The sequence below is a fragment of the Phacochoerus africanus genome, chromosome 1 (genome assembly GCF_016906955.1).
Source record: "Phacochoerus africanus isolate WHEZ1 chromosome 1, ROS_Pafr_v1, whole genome shotgun sequence".
NCBI classification, from domain to species: domain Eukaryota; kingdom Metazoa; phylum Chordata; class Mammalia; order Artiodactyla; family Suidae; genus Phacochoerus; species Phacochoerus africanus.
The window spans coordinates 40,137,212-40,158,342 of record NC_062544.1 but is presented as its reverse complement, the minus strand read 5'-3'; the positions used below and the strand labels follow the sequence as shown (position 1 = coordinate 40,158,342).

Below are 21,131 nucleotides of genomic sequence, written 5' to 3'. Positions count from 1 at the left end.
AATCTTTTTCCTAACTTGGTTTCTGTTGAAAAATCTGTTGAAATGCTTATCTTTATCCCTCTGTATGTATTGTATGTCTTTTTCTATCATTGTTTTTAAGGTTTTCTTTTTTAAACTAGTTCTGAGCAGTTTGATTATGATGTACCATGATATATTCTCTTGTGCTTGAAATTTCTTGAGCTGTTTAGACCTGCGGATTTGGTTTCCATCAAATTCAGAAAAATTTTAGCCACTGCTTTTTCCCAACATTTTATTTCCCTTTATCCCTTTCTGTCCTCTCTTTTGGGTACTCCATTAACAGTGTTAGGCTGCTTGAAGTTTTGTCACAGCTCATAGATGTTCTCTTCACTTGTAGAGATTTTTTTCTCTTTGTTTCAATTTTCATAGTTTCTCTTTCTATATCCTCAAGTTCACTAATCTTTTCTTTTACAATGTCAAATAACTATTAATCCATCCAGGTATTTTTCATTTTAGACATTATAGTCTTCATCTCCATAGGATTGTTATTGGTCTGCCTTATATCTTCTAGGTCTCTCTCTACTTAACATGTTCAATCTTTCCTTTTGAACATATGGGGTACAGTTATAACTGTTTTAATGTTCTTGTCTGCTAATTCTACCATCTGTATCTGTTTTCAGTTGGTTTTGGTAAGTTGATTTTTTTTTTTCCTCCTCAATATGGGAAGTATTTTCTTGCTTCTTTGTTTGCTTGGCAATATCTGATTGGATGTTAGGCGTTTTGAATTTTTGCCTAGTTGGATACTGAATATTTTTATATTCCTATATATATTCTTGAGCTTTGTTCTGAGACATAGTTAAGTTACTTAGAAACAGTTTCATCCTTTCCAGGCTGGCTTTTAAGATTTGTTAGGTGGTTCTAGAGCATAGTTTAATCTGGGATTAATAATTCTGCATTGTCGATACAAATCTGCTCCATTAGTCATAAAGTTTTCCATTCTTAGTGGTGGGAATTGACACCCCACCAAGGGAACTCCTCTTGTCCTTGTGTAAATCCTTCTGTAAATCCTATTCCTCTGATCCTTTCAGGTGGTTCTCTTCCTGGCCTCTAGAGTTCCTCACTCACCTGAACTGCCCAGTGCTCTGCTGAATACTTGGTTTTCTGCTCATCTCTATCCAGAGTGTGCTCTCTGTGTATCTGTCTCCTGTTCTATCCTGTGAATTTTTATCACCTTGTTCTACCTAGTCTCTCAGCTCCATCTCCATTAATTTAGGTAGTATGGTGGGTTTTTGCTTCGTCCCCTCAGGGTGCCACACCTGGAAACTGTGAAAGTGGTAAGCTGAGGCAGTTGTAAGGGAAACGTTTGTTTATTTAATATTTTCAGGGGCCCCACTGGATTCGTTACTCAATGTCCACTGTCTTGAAAATTGCTGTTTCATATAATTTGTCCCTGTTGTTACTTCTTGGTTAAAAGCAGAAGGCAGCTTTCTTTTATTTAGCTTAATGCATTTGAGATTCGTTTGTGGACTTGCCTGAATCAGTAGTTTATTCCTTTTTACTGTTGAGTAGAATTCTATCATATTGCTATACCAGCTTGTTTATTCACCAGCTGAAAGACATGTGGGTCATTTACACTTGATAGCAGTTGTTAAGTAGAGCCACTGTGCCGTCAGTATATCTTCTTCTTTTTGACCAGAAGTCTTTTATTTGGTTGGCTTTTTTTCCTATTTCTTTAGTTTTAAGCGTTTCTTATATGTCCTCAATACAAGTCCTTTACCATATATATGATTTGCAAATATTATTTTCCCAGTCTGTGGCTTCATTCTCCTCATAGTGCCACTTGAAGAGCACATATTCTTAATTTTAATGAAGTCAAATTTTTCATTTTTCCTCTTGTGCATTATCATGGTTTTGGTGTTGTGTAAGGAGTTTTTGCCTAACTCAAATTCATGAGTATTTTCTTTGGTAATTTCTTCTAGAAGTTTTAGCATTTAGAGTTTACATTTATATCTGTGTTTCTTTTATTTTCTTTTTTTTTGGCTTTTTTGTCTTTTTAGGGCAGCACCCATGGCATATTGAAGTTCTCAGGCTAGGGGTCACATCAGAGCTGTAGCTGCTGAGCTATGCCACAGCCACAGCAATACCAGAGCTGAGCCACATCTGTGACCTACACCACAGCTCGGGGCAATGCCACATCCTTAACCCACTGACCGAGGCTAGGGATTGAACCCGTGTCCTCATGGATACCGGTTGGGTTTGTTACACTATGCCACCATGGGAACTCCTATCTATGATTAATTTTGAATTAAATCCTATATGTAGTGTAGATATCTGTCAGTTTCAATTTTTATTTTTCTGGCACTATTTTTATTGCCCACACTCATGGCATGTGAAAGTTCCTGGGCTAGGAATTTATCTTGAGCCACAGCAGTGACAGTGCCAGACCCTTAACCACTAGGCCACCAGAGAACTCCATGAAGCACTGTTGTTTTCACTTTGTTAAAATACACATAACATTAAACTTATCATCCTAATCATTTTGAAGTATACAGTTAAGTGGTATTAAATATATTCACAGTGTTATGAAGCCATCACTATCATCCATCTCCATAACTCTTTACATCTTATAAAATTGAAACTCTATACCTATTAAACAATAACTTCCCATTCTTCCTTCTGCCTTAGCAACCCTGACAACCACCGTTATACTTTCTGCCTTCAGGATTATGATTACTCCCTGAGGACTATTTTTTGAAACAACTGTCATTTTTTTTTTCCATTGAATTGTCTTTGCACTTTTGTCAAATATCAAGTTGGCTATACAGTTGTGGATCCATTTCTGCATTCTCTATTCTATTCATGAATATGTGTCTCTCCTTTTCCCAGTGCCACACTGTCTTGATTACTGAAGCTTTGTAGTAAGTCTGGAAATAAGATAATTTGAGTCCTCCAACTTCTTTTTCAAAATTGTTTTAGTCTGCACCCATTGTCATTACATATGATTTTTAGTATCAGCTTTCAATTACTACGGAAAAATTCCCTCTAGTATTTTGATTCGGAATGCATTGAATCTATCCATGAGATTGAAGAGGAGTGAGTCTTCTAATCTGTGAACACAGAATATTTCTTTAGGTCTTTCTTTCATTTTTCATTGGTAGTTTTCATAGTTTTCAGTTTATAGATCTTGCACATATTTTATTAAAATATAAGTGTTCCTTAATTTTAGGGGCTATTACTGATTGGTTTTCGTTTCAGTTTCAAATTATTCACTGGTAACACATAGAAATACAATTGAATTTTGTATATCAATCGGGTACCTTACACAACCTTACTAAATACACTTATCAGTTGTAGTTTACTGTAGACTTTGGCTTGTTTTTACATAAACAATTTCTGTTTTTTCTCTTCCCTATATTCCAATTTTTTCTTTTTTTCTTTTTTTTTTTTAGGGCCACACTTGTGGCATATGGAAGTTCCCAGGCTAGGGGTTGAATCAGAGTTGCAGCTGCCAGGCTGTGCCACAGCCATAGCAATGAGGGAACCGAGCCATGTCTGCAACCTATACCACATCTCATGGCAATGTAAGATCCTTAATCCACTGAACGAAACCGGGGATTGAACCTGTATCCTCGTGGGTACTAGTCAGGTTCATTTCTGTTGAGCCACAATGGGAACTCTCCCTAATGTACTAACAATTTAGAGTATACAGGTGGATATGTGTAGGTTATAAGCAAATACCATGCCATTTCATATAAGAGCGTTGAACATCTATGGATTTTGGTATCTGTGGGAGTCCTGGAATCAACTTCTCATGGTTACCAAATGATAGTTACCCTTTAAATCGTCTCTAGGTTACTTATGGTACCTAATACATTGTAAATGCTGTCTAGTTTGTGGAATATTCAAGTTTTGCTTTTTGGAGCTTTGTGAATTTTTTTTTTTCCCTGATATGTTTGATCCATGGTTTGTTGAGTCTGTGGATGCAGAGCCTGTGGATATGGAGGACCAAATATAACTCATTTTGTTTATCATTCATCCACTAGTGGGCATTTGCATTTTATCCATCTGTTGGCTATTGAATAATACTGTTGTGAACATAGGTATAAAATTTTCTGTAGATTAAAACCTAATTATCGAAATAGTTGTGGTAAATTTAAGTGGTCTAAAAACTACATGTAAAAGTAAGAAATTGTCATGATTTAGAAGAAAACTATATCAGACAGCTTGACCAAATTGACATTTATAGAATTGCTCCACTGGGGCACTTGCAGAATTTACGTTCTTTTTCATATGTATTTAGGATGGGCTGCAAACTGTTTCCAAAATGTGGAGAAAAGAGTAACTTATATTCATTTTATGAAACCAAGTTTACCCTGAAACCAATTCCTCCAGAGACAATAGAAGAATACTACAAACCAGTATCTCACATAAACATAGATGGAGAACTCACTAACAAAATATAACAAACTGAATCCCATGATATGTAAAAAACATAATATACTTTGACCATGTGGGGTTTATCCCAGTAATATACGTTGGTTTAACATTTGAAGATTAACGTCTCCCCTTTTATCCCCCTCTCTTCCCCTGTTAACTACCATTCTACTCTCTTCCTTTATGAATTTGACATTTTTTACATTCCACCTAAAAGTGAAATCATGCAATATTTTTCTTTGTGTCTGGCTTGTTTTGCTTAGCCTCATGTCCTTCAGATGCACTAGTGTTGTCACAAATGGCTTTTTTTTTTTTAAGGCTGAATAATACTTCATTCTATATACATACAGCACAGTTTCTTTATCTATTCATATGTTAATGGACCCAGGCTGTTTCCATATCTTGGCTATTGTGAAAAAGGCTGTGATGAATGTGGAAACATAGATATTTCTTTGAAATTGTGATTTCATTTCCTTTGGACATATATCCAGAAGAGGCATTGCTGGATTATGTGGTAGTTCTGTTTTTACCATGAGTGGGATTGCTGGATCATATGATAGTTCTATATTTAGTTTTTGTTTTTGTTTTGTCTTTTTAGGGCCACACCCACAGCATATGGAAGTTCCCAAGCTAGGGGTTGAATCAGAGCTGTAGCTGCTGGCCTGTGCCTCAGCCACAGCAATGGGGGATCCAAGCCATGTCTGTGACCTACACCACAGCCGGATCCTTAACCCACTGAGTGAAGCCAGGGATCGAACATGCATCCTCATGGATGCTAGTCAGATTAGTTTCTGCTAAGCCACAATGGGAACTCCTATATTTATGTTTACCCTGAGATACAAAGAAGTAAGTCTACCCAAATACTTGTACTCCACCTTTTTCATAGAAGCTTTATTCATAACAACCAAAAAATGCAAACCACTCAAGTAGCGAGTGGATTAAACACATCTGGTTGTTTTTCCATACAGCGGAAATACCACCCAGCAATAAAAAGAATAAACTGCTGTTGTGCTTATGGTATTTGTTTTTATTGCTCCATATTAATATTACCACAAATTTAGCAGCTTAAAACAACACACATTTTTCACCTCCATGTTCCTGTGTTCAGGAGTCCAGGTATGGCCTTGCTGAGTTCTCTGCTTAAGGTCTAAGGAGTCTGCAATCAAGGTGTCAGCCAGTGCTGCATTCTCACCTCTATGCTTGAGTGTGGAAAGATCCACTTTCCCACACATGTGGTTTTGGGCAGCATTCATTGCCTTGCGGTCTTAAGGCTGTGAGCTTCAGTTTTCTGCTTAATGATGGCAGAGACCACCATAACTTCCTGAAGGTCACTAGCAGCTTCTTGCCACATGAGACCAAACATAGGCATCTTTTTCCTTACAGCCAGCAAGGGAAAGAGACTCCAGCAAGAAACATGCCATAATCTTATATAACATAATCATGTAATCACATATATTCCATGACCTTTGCCACATTTTCATAATTAGACGTAAGTCACAGGTCCTGTCCTCTCTGAAGGGGAAAGAGATCATATAGAGGCATGAACACCAAGAAGTGGTGGTTGTGGGGACTACCCTCAGAGTCTGTTTTCTATACATAATAACATGGATTAAGAACATTATGTTGAGTAAAATAACCTAAAGTGCAAGAGTACTTACAATAAGAACCCAGTTATATGAATTTATAGATAAGGCAAAACTAATCAACAGTGTCAAAGTATATCACACACTGGGGCCGTGGATGAATTAAGGTGGATATTTGCATGTAGTCAGATACTTGAAATGGTTTCACTGTATTGTATGTAAATTGTACCTTAATAAAGTTGCTTAAGAAAAAAGAATAGTAATGGCCATGAGCATCACAAAATTTTTAACTGAATTATACCAACTGAATCTAATAATATCCTTAAGAAACGCTTAAGGCTCAGTAATCAGAAAATAGTTCATTTTAGGGAGTTCTGTTGTATCTCAGTGGTAATGAACTCGACTAGTATCCAGGTGGACGTGGATTCAATCCTTGGCCTCACTCAGTGTGTTAAGGATCTGGTATTGCCATGATGTGTGGAGTAAGTTGCACAGATTTGGCGTTCCTATGGCTGTGGTGTAGGCGGGAGGCTACAGCTCTGATTCCACCCCTAGCCTGGGAACTTCCATATGCCACAGGTGTGGTCCTAAAAAAACAAGAAAGAAAGGAAGAGAGAGAGAGGAAGGAAGGAAGAACGGAAGGAAGGAAGAACGGAAGGAAAAAGCTAATTGTATAATATATCATTTGAAGAATTTTCACATTTAAAATTGTGAATTTCAGAGTTCCTGTTGTGGCTCAGTGGTAACAAACGCAACTAGTATCCATGAGGATGCAACTTTGATCCCTGGCCTGACTCAGTTGGGGATCTGGCGGTGCAATGAACAGTGGTGCCGGTCTCAGATGCAGTTCAGATCCCACGTTGCTGTGGAGTAGGGCTGCAGCTGGGAACTTCCATATGCTGCAGGTGCAGCCCTAAAAAGCAAAATAATAATAATAATAATAAAATAAAATTGTGGATTTCTTTTTTTTTTTTTTAGTTCTTTATGATGTGTTAGCACTCAGAACTAGCAAAGATCATTTTTTGAAAGATGAAGTTTCATTTTAAATATCTTTTCCTTTAGTATAGCACATTTCTAATATATCTTTTGGATGCACCTTGTTTATAACCTATCCATAATTTTAGTTCTGAATGGTCACCTACTGAATCTGGTGATAAATGTCTCATTTACCTTAATCCCTTTTGGTAATACTTCTAAAAGTGTTTTAGCCCTTTTAAATGCCTATAGAATTTTGAAGAATGTACGCTTCATGAAGTATTCTATGGCTTCTTCTGGTCTTTTTTACTGATTAATGGGACCTTTAACTTGCAGGTTCACTTTTACATTCATTATAGTGTGTTATATTCCAGTAAGAATATTAAAGTTCAATGAAAATTTCATGCATCCTGATGGGAGTGCAAATGAACATTGATGAAAGAATGCTCGGATCTTAAGTCTTATAAACTGTCCAGTTATCTTGCTAAATTTCATTCAAACAATGGTTACATTATAGTGAAGACTGATACAGAATCCACCATACAGTATAGTTAGTAATGGCAAAATCATTATATAATTTATAATTGAATAGAAGTTCAGTTCCAAATCGTTCTGAGGTTAAAAAAATATAGTGATTGGCTTTTTTTTTTTTTTTTTTTTTTTTTTGCTTATTTTTAGGGCTGCATCTGCGGCATATGAAGGTTCCCAGGCTAAGGGTCAAATTGGAGCTACAGCTGCTGGCCTACACCACAGCCACAGCAATGCAGGATCCTAGCCACTTCTGCAACCTACACCACAGCTCACGGCAACACCGGATCCTTAACCCACTGAGTGGGGCCAAGTATCAAACCTGCAATCTCATGGTTCTCAGTCAGATTCATTTCTACTGTGCCACAATGGGAACTCCATGTAGTGATTTGATATTAATGCTTATTTCTGTTCCTCCTCCTAGCCTCTGCCAGCCTTAATCAGGACATTTCCTTTTCTGTATATAGTGATTGGGAAACAAGGGATGATTATATAAATGAGTGATCACATTGAAAATTTCTACCTGTAACCTTTATTGAATATGTAACAGGTAATGGTCATGAACCATCATTTCAAGATGACATTTCAAAGATCTGTTTTTTGTAGAATTATAAATATTGTAAATTATATTATAGAATTATTCAGCAGTTGCATTTGTCTATCCAAATAAAAATTATTTTTATTTGCGCCGTTTAAAACAAAGCTAAAGGAAGCCCTTATCGCTTTCCCTAGAGAATAGTATCTCTTGAAAATGAGTAGTCTAGGTGGTATTTAACACATTATCTGAGTTATATTACTTTCTTACATCTATGAATGAATTTTATAAACTTATACAAAACCAGTAGGGTTTAGAAAACACATATCAGAGCTTCCTCAATCTATCAATCTACCTTGGAATTTAAAAAATTATTTGGCTTCTATAGAAGTATTTTTCTTTTTCTAGCCTTACAGAAATGAAAATGCTGTTTTATAGATTGATCAATAAGACAAATTGTTGTTTTTCTCATGGTGATAGTAAATATGCATCACACTATTACACTTTTTCAGCATAATCTGATGCCAACAGTAGTGTTCAAAGACTCTACATGGCAATCATCAGGCAAAAAGTGTAGTAATTAATAATGATTTTTATTTTAGATTTTATAAAAGTGTTTTTGAATCATGTAATATAGTTATTGCTAAAAGGATTATACTTTTGGTAGCCCTAGGACAGGGACAGGTTAACTTTTTCCTCAAAGGATCAGATCATAAATATTTTAGGCTTTGTGGACCACATGGTTTTTGTTACAGCTACTCAACTCTGCTGTTGTAGCACTAAATGTAATAGATAATATGTAAATAAATGTTATTGTGTTCCAATAAAATTTTATTTACAGACACTGAAATTTGAATTTTGTATAATTTTCATGTGTCATGAAATATTTTTCTACATTGGTTATTTTTTTCAGCCATTAAAACAAACAAACAAAAAAATAACTCAGGGGCTGAATTGTGCTTACGAGCTATTATAGTTTGCCAACCCCTGTCCTGGAAGTTGATTTTTCTGAACTTTCTTTTTTTTTTTAATCTTTTTGTCTTTTCAGGGCCATACCCACCGCATATGGAGGTTCCCAAGCTAGGGGTCTAATCGGAGCTACAGTTGCTGGCCTATGCCACAGCCACAGCAACACTGGATCTAAGCCACATCTGCAACCTACACCACAGCTCACAGCAATGCCGGATCCTTAACCCACTGAGCGAGGCCAGGGATCAAACCCGCAACCTCACGGTTGCTTGTTGGATTTGTTTCCACTGCGCCACAACAGGAACTCCTGAGCTAACTTTCTAATCTAAATTAAAACTGAAGATTTATGCCTTAAAACTTTTTAGAAGTATATAGCTCATGGTGAATTATTTTGAAAGAAGTCTTTCCTGGGGGAAAAATGCCCATAAATAAAGATAAATAACTTTTATTTTGACTATAAAGAGGCAGTTAAAAAATTCCATAAACTGCTTATTTCCTCAGTCATGCAGAGGAGTCTTTTTTTTATCATACAGAGCTGGATTTTCAAAATCACATTATCATGAATATTTTTAATAATGCAAGTATTCATTCAGTAGCTGTGTTTAAGTACCTGCCCTTTGGAGGTGTTTAGCGGGTAGAAAAATAAATTTCCCATGGATTCATCCTGCCTTTGGCATGACAGCCTTCCAGCCTAACAAGGAATATAAAATCAGTGCAAGTTGTGGCTAGAAGTAGAATGCAGGTAATAATAACATGGGTGGAAGTTCAGAAACAGGACTAGAGAAGGCAAAACACTGTGTCTGTATTAAAAATACATGTATGGGGTCAGTGCAAGAGAGAACAGAGCAGAGATAAATAGCTAATTACAATTGAATGTTGTTCTCCCCCCCACCCCACACCAAACCATTCATTCCGGGGCCTGTCATAAGGATAGCTCCTGATACTATTACTTGGATGACAGAAGGTGGGCTGGTAGAGCTAGCTGGCCAGAAGGCAGGTGGCTGGTGAATGGGCAGAGCTCGGATTTTAGAGCCAGTTCAACCAGCATTTGATTCTCAGTCTGCTACTAATTACGGGAGTTTAGGCAAGTTGCCTAATCTTTCTGAACCTCAGTTTCCAAATCTGTAACATGGATTAGTGATTCTCTTTTTTTTTTTTTTTCCTGACATGTAGTTAGTGTTGTGACCTATTTCCTCTTCCTAGTTTAGTGTTGATTACTAAAGTTTGAGAGACTGCTTAGTAGAGCGTGGATGGTTTTTGAGCCAGAGACAGGGGCAGATATGGATTCAAATTCTATCATTACTACTTACTGCATATTTGGGAAAATTGTTTAATTTCTCTATAAAATAAGCATATCTCACAATTTTGTAATGAAGATTGAATCAAGTAAAGCTAGAAAAAAATAGTGGTTTTCTACTTTTTAAAGACCATATTCCCTACAGTATATTTTCTCGGTTTCCTGTATATCCTCATAGGCCAAGCAAATATTATTGATCATGCTTTTATTAGTTGGTTATTAAAAATACAGGTTTATTGGGAGTTTCTGCTGTGGCACAGTAGGTTAAGAATTTGACTGCAGAGGGTTGGGTTGCTGCAGAGACTTGGGTTTGATCCCTGGCTTAAAGGATCCAGCGTTGCCACAGCTGTGGTCAGATTCAGTCCCTGGCCCAGAATCTTCCATATGCCATGGATGCAGCTATAAAAAGAAGAGATAATACAGGCTTATTGAATGATAGTAATAGTAATAACTTAGCCTTGAATGTTTATTGTATGCCAAGTACCGAGCTAAGAGTTTATATATATTATTTAATATAGCTTTCACAACAACCCTAAATATAGATACTAGTATTATAATTTATACTTTAGAGATGGGAAATCTGATGCTTAGAAAATTAACTTGCCCCAGGTAACAGAGCCAATAAGTGCTTAAGTTGGGATTTGAACCCAGAAAATCTGCCTTTGCTCTGCTAAGGACTATATATATGTCTTCATGTGATTCTGATACACTTGCCTAGAGGCAGCTGCTCTACTCCCTTTCTATTGCCATACAGCGTGTAGCACAGTGCCCTAGACACTTAACAAATATGGGCTCTTTCTGCACTGCAGCTTATCTCCCAAATGTTAGAGCTAAAGCTTGATGATACTAACTTAAGAGATACACTGCTTGCTAGAGCTGATCAGAAGAGAAATTCTGTAAATGAAAATTTTTCTACATCCATTCCTTTATATATTGAGCAATAATCAATTCACATTTCCAGGATAATATAATTTTAATATTGCATTGAAGTTTACTGTATTATGATTTGACCAATATATATACTAAATTGAATTCAGATGATTCTGAGGTATGATTTTAGTTATGAAACTATACCCTCCACATCTTCCCCACACTTAAGTATTTTTTGTGACACAAATCACCACCTGGCATGTTTTTATATTTCCTTTTTGTACCCCCTTCACTAGTATATCTGCTACAGGAAAGGGAGAGAATTCATGTTTGGTTTCCTGTTGTATCTCTCGAGCATAAAACAGTATATAACAGGTGTTCAATACTTATTTTTTTCGTGCACAAATGAATAAAACTTTTGTGCAAAGTATAGAAAACTTAGAGTTAAATGTTATTTTTCTTTCTAGCTTGGATCAGAAGAACGAGAAAAACTCCACCTACTATGGAGGTAAGAATACACAGGGAAAATATTCATATAAGTGTTTCTAGTACTGTGTTTTCAATTGGGAGTTTGTCCTGTTAGCGATACAGGAAGCCTCAAAATATATGTGATGCCACCTTTCCAAAGTGTTACTTTTACTTCATAGAAAATAATTTCAAAAATTTTATAATAAAATAAATACACAAATTATGCGATGTAACATAAAATTTGTGTGTATATATATATATATATATTTTTTTTTTTTTTTTGCTATTTCTTGGGCCGCTCCCACGGCATATGGAGGTTCCCAGGCTAGGGGTCTAATCGGATCTGTAGCCGCCAGCCTACGCCAGAGCCACAGCAATGAGGGATCTGAGCTGCGTCTGCAACCTACACCACAGCTCACGGCAACGCCGGATCATTAACCCACTGAGCAAGGGCAGGGACCGAACCCGCAACCTCATGGTTCCTAGTCAGATTCGTTAACCACTGCGCCATGACAGGAACTCCAAAATTTGTATATTTAAATTAAATAATAAAAATTTATAACAATAAAATCACTTTAGAGAATTTTTAGACTTATAGTACCTTGTGTCAACACATTTCCCCTGGCCCCTGGGCGTTCTCTGTTCTGTTAATGGATGCTCTGGTGGAAAAGTTTGAGAAATACTAATTCTCTTGGTTCTCTCCAAATAGTGCACTGCTTATTTTGCCCTATATAAAACATAAAATTTTATAATTTTTATTTAAATTTAATGCCACCAAGTATCTGAAGAAACTTTATAATGTATAATTAGCATGTAATAGGCAACACTTGGTAATTAATTGTTGATTTTTTTTTTGTCTTTTTTGTAGGGCTGCACCTGCAGCATATGAAACTTCCTGCACTAGGGGTCGAATCCAGAGCTGCAGCCACTGGCCTACACCACAGCCACAGCCATATCAATGCTGGATCCAAGCCATGTCTGTGACCTACATTATAGCTCACGACAACCCCAGATCCTTGACCCACTGAGCAAGGCCAGGGATCGGAATCCATGTCCTCATGGATACTAGTTGGGTTCCTTACTGAGCCACAAGGGGAACTCCCTAAAGTGAGTTTTTATTTAAAGCTTTAGGAGTTCCCATTGTGACTCATCAGGTTAAGAACCCCAGTAGTATCCACGAGGATGTGGGTCTGATCCCTGGTCTCCCTCAGTGGGTAAGGATCCGGCATTGCCACAGACTGTGATGTAGGTCACAGCTGCAGCTCGGATCCAGTGTTACTATGGCTGTGGTATAGGCCTGCAGCTGCAGCTCCAATTCAATCCCTAGCCTGGAAATTTCCATATACCACAAGTATGGCCCTAAAAAGAAAAAGAAAAAAGCTATTAAAACTTTAGAAACATAGTCTTGGTGGTATGCAGAATAACAAGCATAACAATGCTTGCTGTCATATTTGTGGGTTTTTGGGGTTTTGTTGGGGGTTTTGGGGTTTTTTTTTTTTTTTTTTTGGCCTTTTAGGGCTGCACCTGTGGCATATGGAAGGTCCCAAACTAGGGATGGACCTGGAGCTACAGCTGGCAGCTACAGCCACAGCCACAGCCATGTGGGATCTGAGCTGCATCTGTGACCTACACCACAGCTCATGCCAGTGCAGGATCCTGAACCCACTGAGCAAGGCCAGGGATCAAACCCGCATCATCATGGGTACTAGTTGGAGTTATTTCTGCTGTGCCATGACGGGAACTCCCCCTATTTATGTTTTTAAAACATGGTTTTTTCATAATTTTTGTCTTTGCTAACCTCCAGGGCACTCTCCCACACTGATGGCAGAGATTAGAACCAGACTTGCATCTTTTCCCATCAGTGTCTTCCCCAGTCTTCCCCATTTAGTTCTTTGACTTCATTTACACTAGTATCCTTACCTCAAGTGAACAACCACTTCCATAGCCACACCTTAGTGCTTATCATCACCAAATGCCATTCTACCACTTACACTTGTAAACTCACAATCCCAGATTCTAGATATATTAAGGGAGAAAAAAAACCTATTTACTGTAAAATAAGATGTGTATGCAGAAAATCACAAGAATTTAATGTATTGCTTAATGGGTTATTATAAGGCAAATTCCATCCAGGTCAAGAAATAGAACTTTGCCAGTCACTCATGTGCCCCATCTCAATACAACTTCCATTCTCCCCACAAAAACAACCCTGAACCTGACTTTTATTGTAATCATTTCCCCTCATGTTTAAATAATTGTATCACCCAAATGTACGCTACAGACCTGTCTCTCTTTTTTTTTTTGGTCATAAGCTCCGGCATATGGAAGTTCCCAGCCAAGGAGTGAATGTGAGCTGCAGCTGCGACCTATGCTACAGCTGCAATGATGCTAGATCCTTAACCCACTGTGCTGGGCCGGGAATTGGACCTGTGCCTCTGCCATGACCTGGGCCATTGCATTTGGATTCCTAACCCATTGTGCCAGAGTGGGAACTCCCTAATCTTGTCCGTTTTGTCAAAACATAATAATTGTTTTAAATGTTTTTCAGTTTATATGTTTTTCCTCCATCTTTTTAAATTCATTACACATTTTATCTGTTGAAAAACCCAGGCTTTTTGACTTAGAATTTGCCACAGTCTAGATTTTGCTGACGTTATGCTCTTTGTGTAATTAAACATGTTCCCATATTCCTCCAAATTGGCAGCTGGATCCAGAAGCTAGGTATTCATGTTTGATCTTTTTGTCACGTATGTAGAAAATGTTTGGCAAGACTTCAAGAGAGCATTATTTCTGGCTGTCCCTCTTTTTGTGGTCATTGCACTTGTGCATGCTTAATGCCTATGTCAACTCATTGGAAACAGCCAACAGCCTCCTACTCTTTTTTTTTTTTTCTTTTTAGGGCCGCACCTGCGGCATATGGAGGTTACCAGGCTAGGGGTTTAATCAGAGCTATAGCCACCAGCCTCCACCACAGCCACAGCCACAACAACACCAGATCCAAGCTGTGTCTGTGACTTATACTACACCACACCACACGGCAATGCCCAATCCTTAACCCACTGAGCGAGGCCAGGGATCGAATCCTCAACCTCATGGTTCCTTGTCGGATTTGTTTCCACTGTGCCACAATGGGAACTCCCACAACCTCCCTATTCTTACATACCAGTTGGAACTAATTTGTTTTCAAGATGCTACCAATAAGATAACTTTAAAGAAAAGATAACCTTAGTGTGTGCAAATCTGGTAATACCACCTTAACTAGGTGTCAGAAGTTGTACCAAGACTTGACATCACATATTCCCTTTGTATGATGTTCTAAGAGTAAGACATCATTCATGTAGTATTTCTTAAAATACACAACCTTAATCTAATCATGAGGAAGCAACCAGAAAACCTAAATTGGGACACATCTCATAAAATACCAGAACAATCATGTCAGTGTAATGAGTGACAAAGACTGATTAACATGACAGCGAAATGTGACATGTTATTCTGAATTGGGGAGAAAACTTAGATATAAAGGACAATATTGGGATATTTCTTTAAGTTTTAACATGAACTATATATTAAGTAATAGGGTTACATCAGTGATAAATCTCCTGAAGAAAAAGAAAGGACACTATTAAATTCCCTTTGTGTAAGTCTGAAAAACAGGCAACTTCTAATTAATTTATTCTTGGGAAAGGAAAAACAGTAGAGACTGTTTTCCAGACAAATTTGAGAGAAGAGGAACCAATCTGAAAAATAGATAAAATGAACACATAATATATGGAATATGTAAAGTTGAATTATAGGTAAGTACATGGAAAATAAACAATTTATTTTCTCCAAGAAAAGTAAAACTTGGGTGGGAAAAGGAAAAATAATCCTAGTATACAGATAATTCACTCATTCATTGTGTTTACTCATAAATATTGAATATTGTTCTACAACTGTGTTGAGACTGTTAGGTCACAAAAAGGATGATACAAATCCTTATTTTCAGTTATGAGAAGTTAATTATACAATGCTTGAAACTGAAAAATAAATGATAACATAAGAATGTTATGGAGGGATCAGGGCAAAGTCTACTTGATTACTGTCAAACACTTTTGTGGTTCGGCCTGTGCTGTAAGGATAAATATCACCTAAAAGAATATAAAGTAATTGCTTCTGTGGAGAAGGCAATATTATTGCTCATAATAACCCTTTGAGGATGATGTGGGCCTACAAACTATGTAAATATATAACTTTGATTTAAAGCAAAGAATTTGAAAAAACGTACACAGTGCTGTAGATGAGGGGTAGCAAAGTTTTTCTTTTGAGCACCTGATGGTAAATATTTAAGTCATTGTAAGACAGTATCTATTGCAGCTATTTAACTCTGCTATTGTAGTGTGAAAGCAATTGTGGATAATATGTAAATCAGTGAGTGTGGCTGTGCCCAATATAACTTCATTTACAAAACCAGCAGCAGCTATATCCTAATTTGTTAACCTCTGGTATGGATCAGTGATTTTCAAGTTGGGATATCTGTACCCTGGGTACACAAAAACTTCCTGTGGGATATACAGGTATGAGTAGCTTTAAAGCAATTAATTTCCATATTTTCTCTTTCCATATATAGTCCTTCCTTAAAAAGAGATACCTTGACGTTCCCATTGTGGCTCAGTGAGTTAAGAACCGCATTAGTATCCATGATGATATTGGTTCGATCCCTGGCCTTGCTTAGTGGGTTAAAGGATCTAGCATTGCCACAAGCTGCTGTGTAGGTCACAGCCTCAGCTCGGATCTGGCATTGCTGTGGCTGTGGTATAGGCCGGCAGCTACAGCTCCGATTTGACCTCTAGCCTGGAAACCTCCATGTGCTGTGGGTGTGGCCCAAAAAAGACAAAAATAAATAAATAAATAAATAAATAAATAAAAATAAAAAAGATCTTCCTGAGAATTCTGGTCTCCCAGTTCTCCTTTCTGACTTATTTTATAACCATCTCTCTTTCAGAAGAAAAGCTTATCCCTTGTCCATCCTAAATCTTACTATGGGGCATTGCCTTGGAATTTAAAAATCAGGTCACCAAGCACAGAGACTATTGGAGAGTGTCTCCTGAGGGAGAGTCCCTTGAGAGCAAAACAGAGAAAGCTTCAATACACATTATTGAAAGGGAAACACATTATTTCATTCAGGCGACAAACTCATGGCAAGTTCCATGCCTTATGGTTTTTCTGTCTACCTAGCTAGTCAGCAATCCATTTATCTATCTTAAAATTAAAATTCACAAGTGAGAAATTTGTCATGTGGTCACATATTAACACATTTATTTGAAATTAAAAATTGTTAGACTTTTTCTGGCAGAGTAAGTCAGATTTATTTGATTGGATTTGACAGTGAGGACTGGCTTTGCGAATTAAGTTATATGGTTATATTTTCCGTAAACTGAATAAGCTAAACTGCAGCTCCAAGGCTTTGACAAAAACATATTTAGAGCATGCATGTGATACACAATAAACTGGAAAATAACATCCTTTGCCATTATTTAAGTGTCAACTTAAATATGCTAGGTGGTACATAGGAGGTAAGTACATAAATTTCTTTTCAAGATACTACTATATTGTGTATGGATATATAAAGATATAGTGAAAGTATAAACAATAGGCATGAAGGAGTTCCCCTCGTGGCTCAGTGGTAACAAACTCAACTAGTATCCATGAGGATGGGGGTTTGATCCCTGGCCTTGTTCAGTGGGTTAAGGATCCAGGGTTGCCGTGAACTGTGGTGCACCACGCAGATTCTTGGATCCCAAGTTGCTGTGACTGTGGCATAAGCCGGCAGCTGTAGCTCCAATTTGACCCCTAGACTGGGAACTTCCCTATGCCACAGGTGCGACCCTAAAAAGAAAAAAAAAAAAAAGGCATATAAATGATAGACAAGAAAGTTTAAGTCATTGTTGCCACTAGGGAAGGAGAATGGGGAGGGGAGGGTCACAGTATTTTATTGCTCATATCTGTAGTGGGTTTTTTTTCTTAAATTGGATAGTAATCATATCTGTAGTGTTTTCTTAGGTTGATCATACCAGTAGTGTTTCATTTCTTAAGTTGGATGGTGGGTCATATCTGTAGTGTTTTGGTCATATTTGACTTATTTCTTAAATAGTATGGTGGGCACATGGGTATATGTTATATTATTTAGCTATATTTATTTATATGCATGAAGTATTTCATTTCAAAAGAATGCAATGAAACCTTTTAATCATATATGCTGAAAGAACATATTGGCTCGCTGATAGATACTCAGAATAAACTGAAAAATGAAATACTTGAAATTCGGAAACACCGAAGTCACTTAAGGAATTACATAGCAATATGTGTAAGAAACAATCAGTGTGGTTTAGTTTTCGGAATTTTTTTTTAAGTCTTAATGCTTATATAGTTTTATTATTAATTCATTTACTTATCAAGCCCCTAATATGTACATAATAGGTAGCATAAATTATTAGCAGATGTATGTTGTACATACCAACCTGTTTTAGGTTGGTTGGATGTAAATTCTATTCTTAGTATATTTTTTCCCTCCATGCAACTAAATTAGTCTGATTCTTCAAAGTTGCAAGGAAGAAAAATTTATACATTGCCTTCATAAAATAGGTCTTATTGCAAATTTACTCAGGAGCATTATATCTTCAGTGGTATAGTCATTCTGAGATCTTTTGTTTCCAAGATTGGAAAGAATACATCCTGAACTTGATCAATGTACCATTCTTTTTTTTTTTTTTTTTTTTTTTTTTTTTTTTGCTTGGGCCGCTCCCGCGGCATATGGAGGTTCCCAGGCTAGGGGTCTAATCGGAGCTGTAGCCGCTGACCTACACCAGAGCTACAGCAACTCGGGATCTGAGCCGAGTCTGCAACCTACACCTACACCACAGCTCACGGCAACGCCGGATCGTTAACCCACTGAGCAAGGGCAGGGACCGAACCCGCAACCTCATGGTTCCTAGTCGGATTCGTTAACCACCGCGCCACGACGGGAACTCCTGTATCATTCTTTATTTACCTGCTTTCATTTCTCTGACTCCCCAAAGGAAAAGATGTGGTTGAATGGGTTTACCACCACCCACAATGAGAGGTCCCTTTCGGACCAAGTTTTATGACAGTCATTTGACCTCCCTCATACCTAATCCATTTGTGACTACCTTTAACCAGACCAAGAAGCAAACTTGTCCCCATTCAGGGGTGCCAGAAGCTCTTAAGTTTCTACTTGCCAGAGTAATTGTTGGGCACTTTTATGACTCTCTGGCTTGGCCTATACACTATGACCTTACTTGGTTTTTTCCTTTGTTTTATTAACAAATTAATGTAACAATAATTTTAATATAAGTAATAAATTACCCCAAATCCTATAGCTGGCTGCATAACTCTTAATTTTACAAGAAGTTAATTAGTACATGTATACATTGGCCCATAATTGTGATTTTGGTATGTTTATTGTTTTATATTTTGGTATTTTCATTTAACTATCATAATAAAGGAATAAAAACAAGCACTTGAAACATAATAGCATAACACTTAGAGATGCTTTTTATATGTACCTTCTTTGGTATTGACCTCTCACTTTGTAAAAACCAAGAAAATAAGAAACTTGCCATGGTTCTCTAGAAAAATGTGGTAAGAAATGAAAGTGAATCATTTGAGTATTTTGAGTTCCTCTGTACTCTTAAGCTAGTGAGCCTCTTTAACTGTAGGTACTTATTTACTAATTAATTGTGTGAGAAATTTTTATGCTAGTTTATGTTGTAAATCCTGTTGGTCTTCAAAACATTTATTTTTAGATGTGTGTTACTAAAAAGTCATATCTCAAATTTCAAGCCTCCTGCTTTTCTCGGTCTCAAAGGAATTCTTCTTATATACTTCTATACAAAGCCAAGGTTTGAGTTTGGCCTTAGTTTATTCTTAGCACATTTTTCCTTCTACTTTGACCTTTATCTGACTTTTAAAGCAGAATACAAAAGTTTCAAGTTGTATATAAAGTACTATTATTTATTGTTTTTAGATATACTTGTGGTCAGATTCTTCTGAGACTTGTCATAACCTACTGGTTGCATATTAAAAAATATACAGAATTAGTTCTGAATAATTAACCTTTGAGTCATATTATCAGTCACTAAGACAAGTCGCATTTAGGTTTTAAAACTGGGCTTACATCCAGAGTGAAAAAGGTTAAGGGAGTTAAAATGAGATTAGGATTTGCTTTTTTTTAATCCACACTTTTTCTCATTTATCTCACAAAAATAATTTATGACTTTCTCTTTATTCATTACTTTGATAGTCTTCACAATCTAAATTTTAGAAAAATAAATTGCTGCTGGTCACTTTTATCAGAGGTAATTTGATTTCTTTAAATGGGAGGAATAATGGTGAATAGGAAAACTGTCTTCATTATTTTGGTGATGTACCCTCTAGGATACTAAGCCACAGTTGATTGCCTCTGATTTTATTGTATCTGTAGGTATGCCGGTTTTTATCCTCAAACATTTATTATGACAGTGGTAGAATACTGTTCACATTTGCCAATTGTATATTGTTGCTATAGTAATAAGGAATTGGGCATTATATATTTTTTCTTATTTACATATGTTCATTGTGTTTCATGTGTTCAAATATGCTCAGTTTCCTTCTCAAATATCACATTCTGGTGTCACTGTGATACATTTCTTTACCAGTATTCTAAAATGTGTAAAAGTATGTGTCATCTTGAGCAGGGTTTTTCAATTTATGTGATACATTAGTGGGCTATGAAATCAGTTTAGTGAGTTATAAGTAGTTTTTTTCTTTTTAATGAAGTACAAATAATATGGAATAGAAAATTCCAGCACACAAAACCTTACTAGGAGTATTGTTTTCTGGAATTCTTGTTTTAGAATTAAATCCATAGACTTTGAGTAAAACAGATTATCCTCTGTAACATGGGTGGGTCTCAATCAGTTGAAGACCTTAAGAAAAAAAGACGAATATATTCTGAGGAAGAAGAGAGTCTGCCTGTAGACTGCTTTGGGACATGAGCTGCAGTATCAGCTCCTTTGGGTCTCTAGCCTGACAGCTTACCATGAAGATCTGGACTTACTAGCCTCCACAATTATTTGAGCCAATTCTTTAACATCAGTGATTCTCTACCCCCCCCCCATGTATAGACATAACATATATGTACACACGCACACACATACATGCACATCTTTTCTTTTTTTCTTTTTATGGCCACACCTGAGGCTTATGGAAGTGCCCTGGCTAGGGCTCAAATCAGAGCTGCAGCTGCAGGCCTATGCCACAGCCAAGCAACACCTGATCCAAGCCACATCTGTGACCTATGCCACAGTTTGTAGTAATGACAGATCCTTAACCCACTGAGAGAGGCCAGGGATTGAACCTGCATCCTTATGGACATTATGCCAGGTTCTTAAATCTGCTGAGCCACAGCAGGAATTCCCATCACATCTTATTAGTTCTTTTTCTTTAGAGAACTCTAATACACTCACTAAAGATCACA

General features: G+C 37.0%; 1 protein-coding gene across 1 annotated transcript in view; it reads left to right on the top strand.

Annotated features, from left to right (window-relative positions):
* The window catches only part of NDUFAF2 (NADH:ubiquinone oxidoreductase complex assembly factor 2), a 180,962-nt gene that overhangs the window by 129,606 nt on the left and 30,225 nt on the right, over positions 1–21,131 (top strand). The window contains exon 3 of the mRNA XM_047755408.1: positions 11,617–11,657. Within this exon, the coding sequence (XP_047611364.1) occupies positions 11,617–11,657 (41 nt within the window). The remainder of the gene's footprint in view (positions 1–11,616; positions 11,658–21,131) is intronic.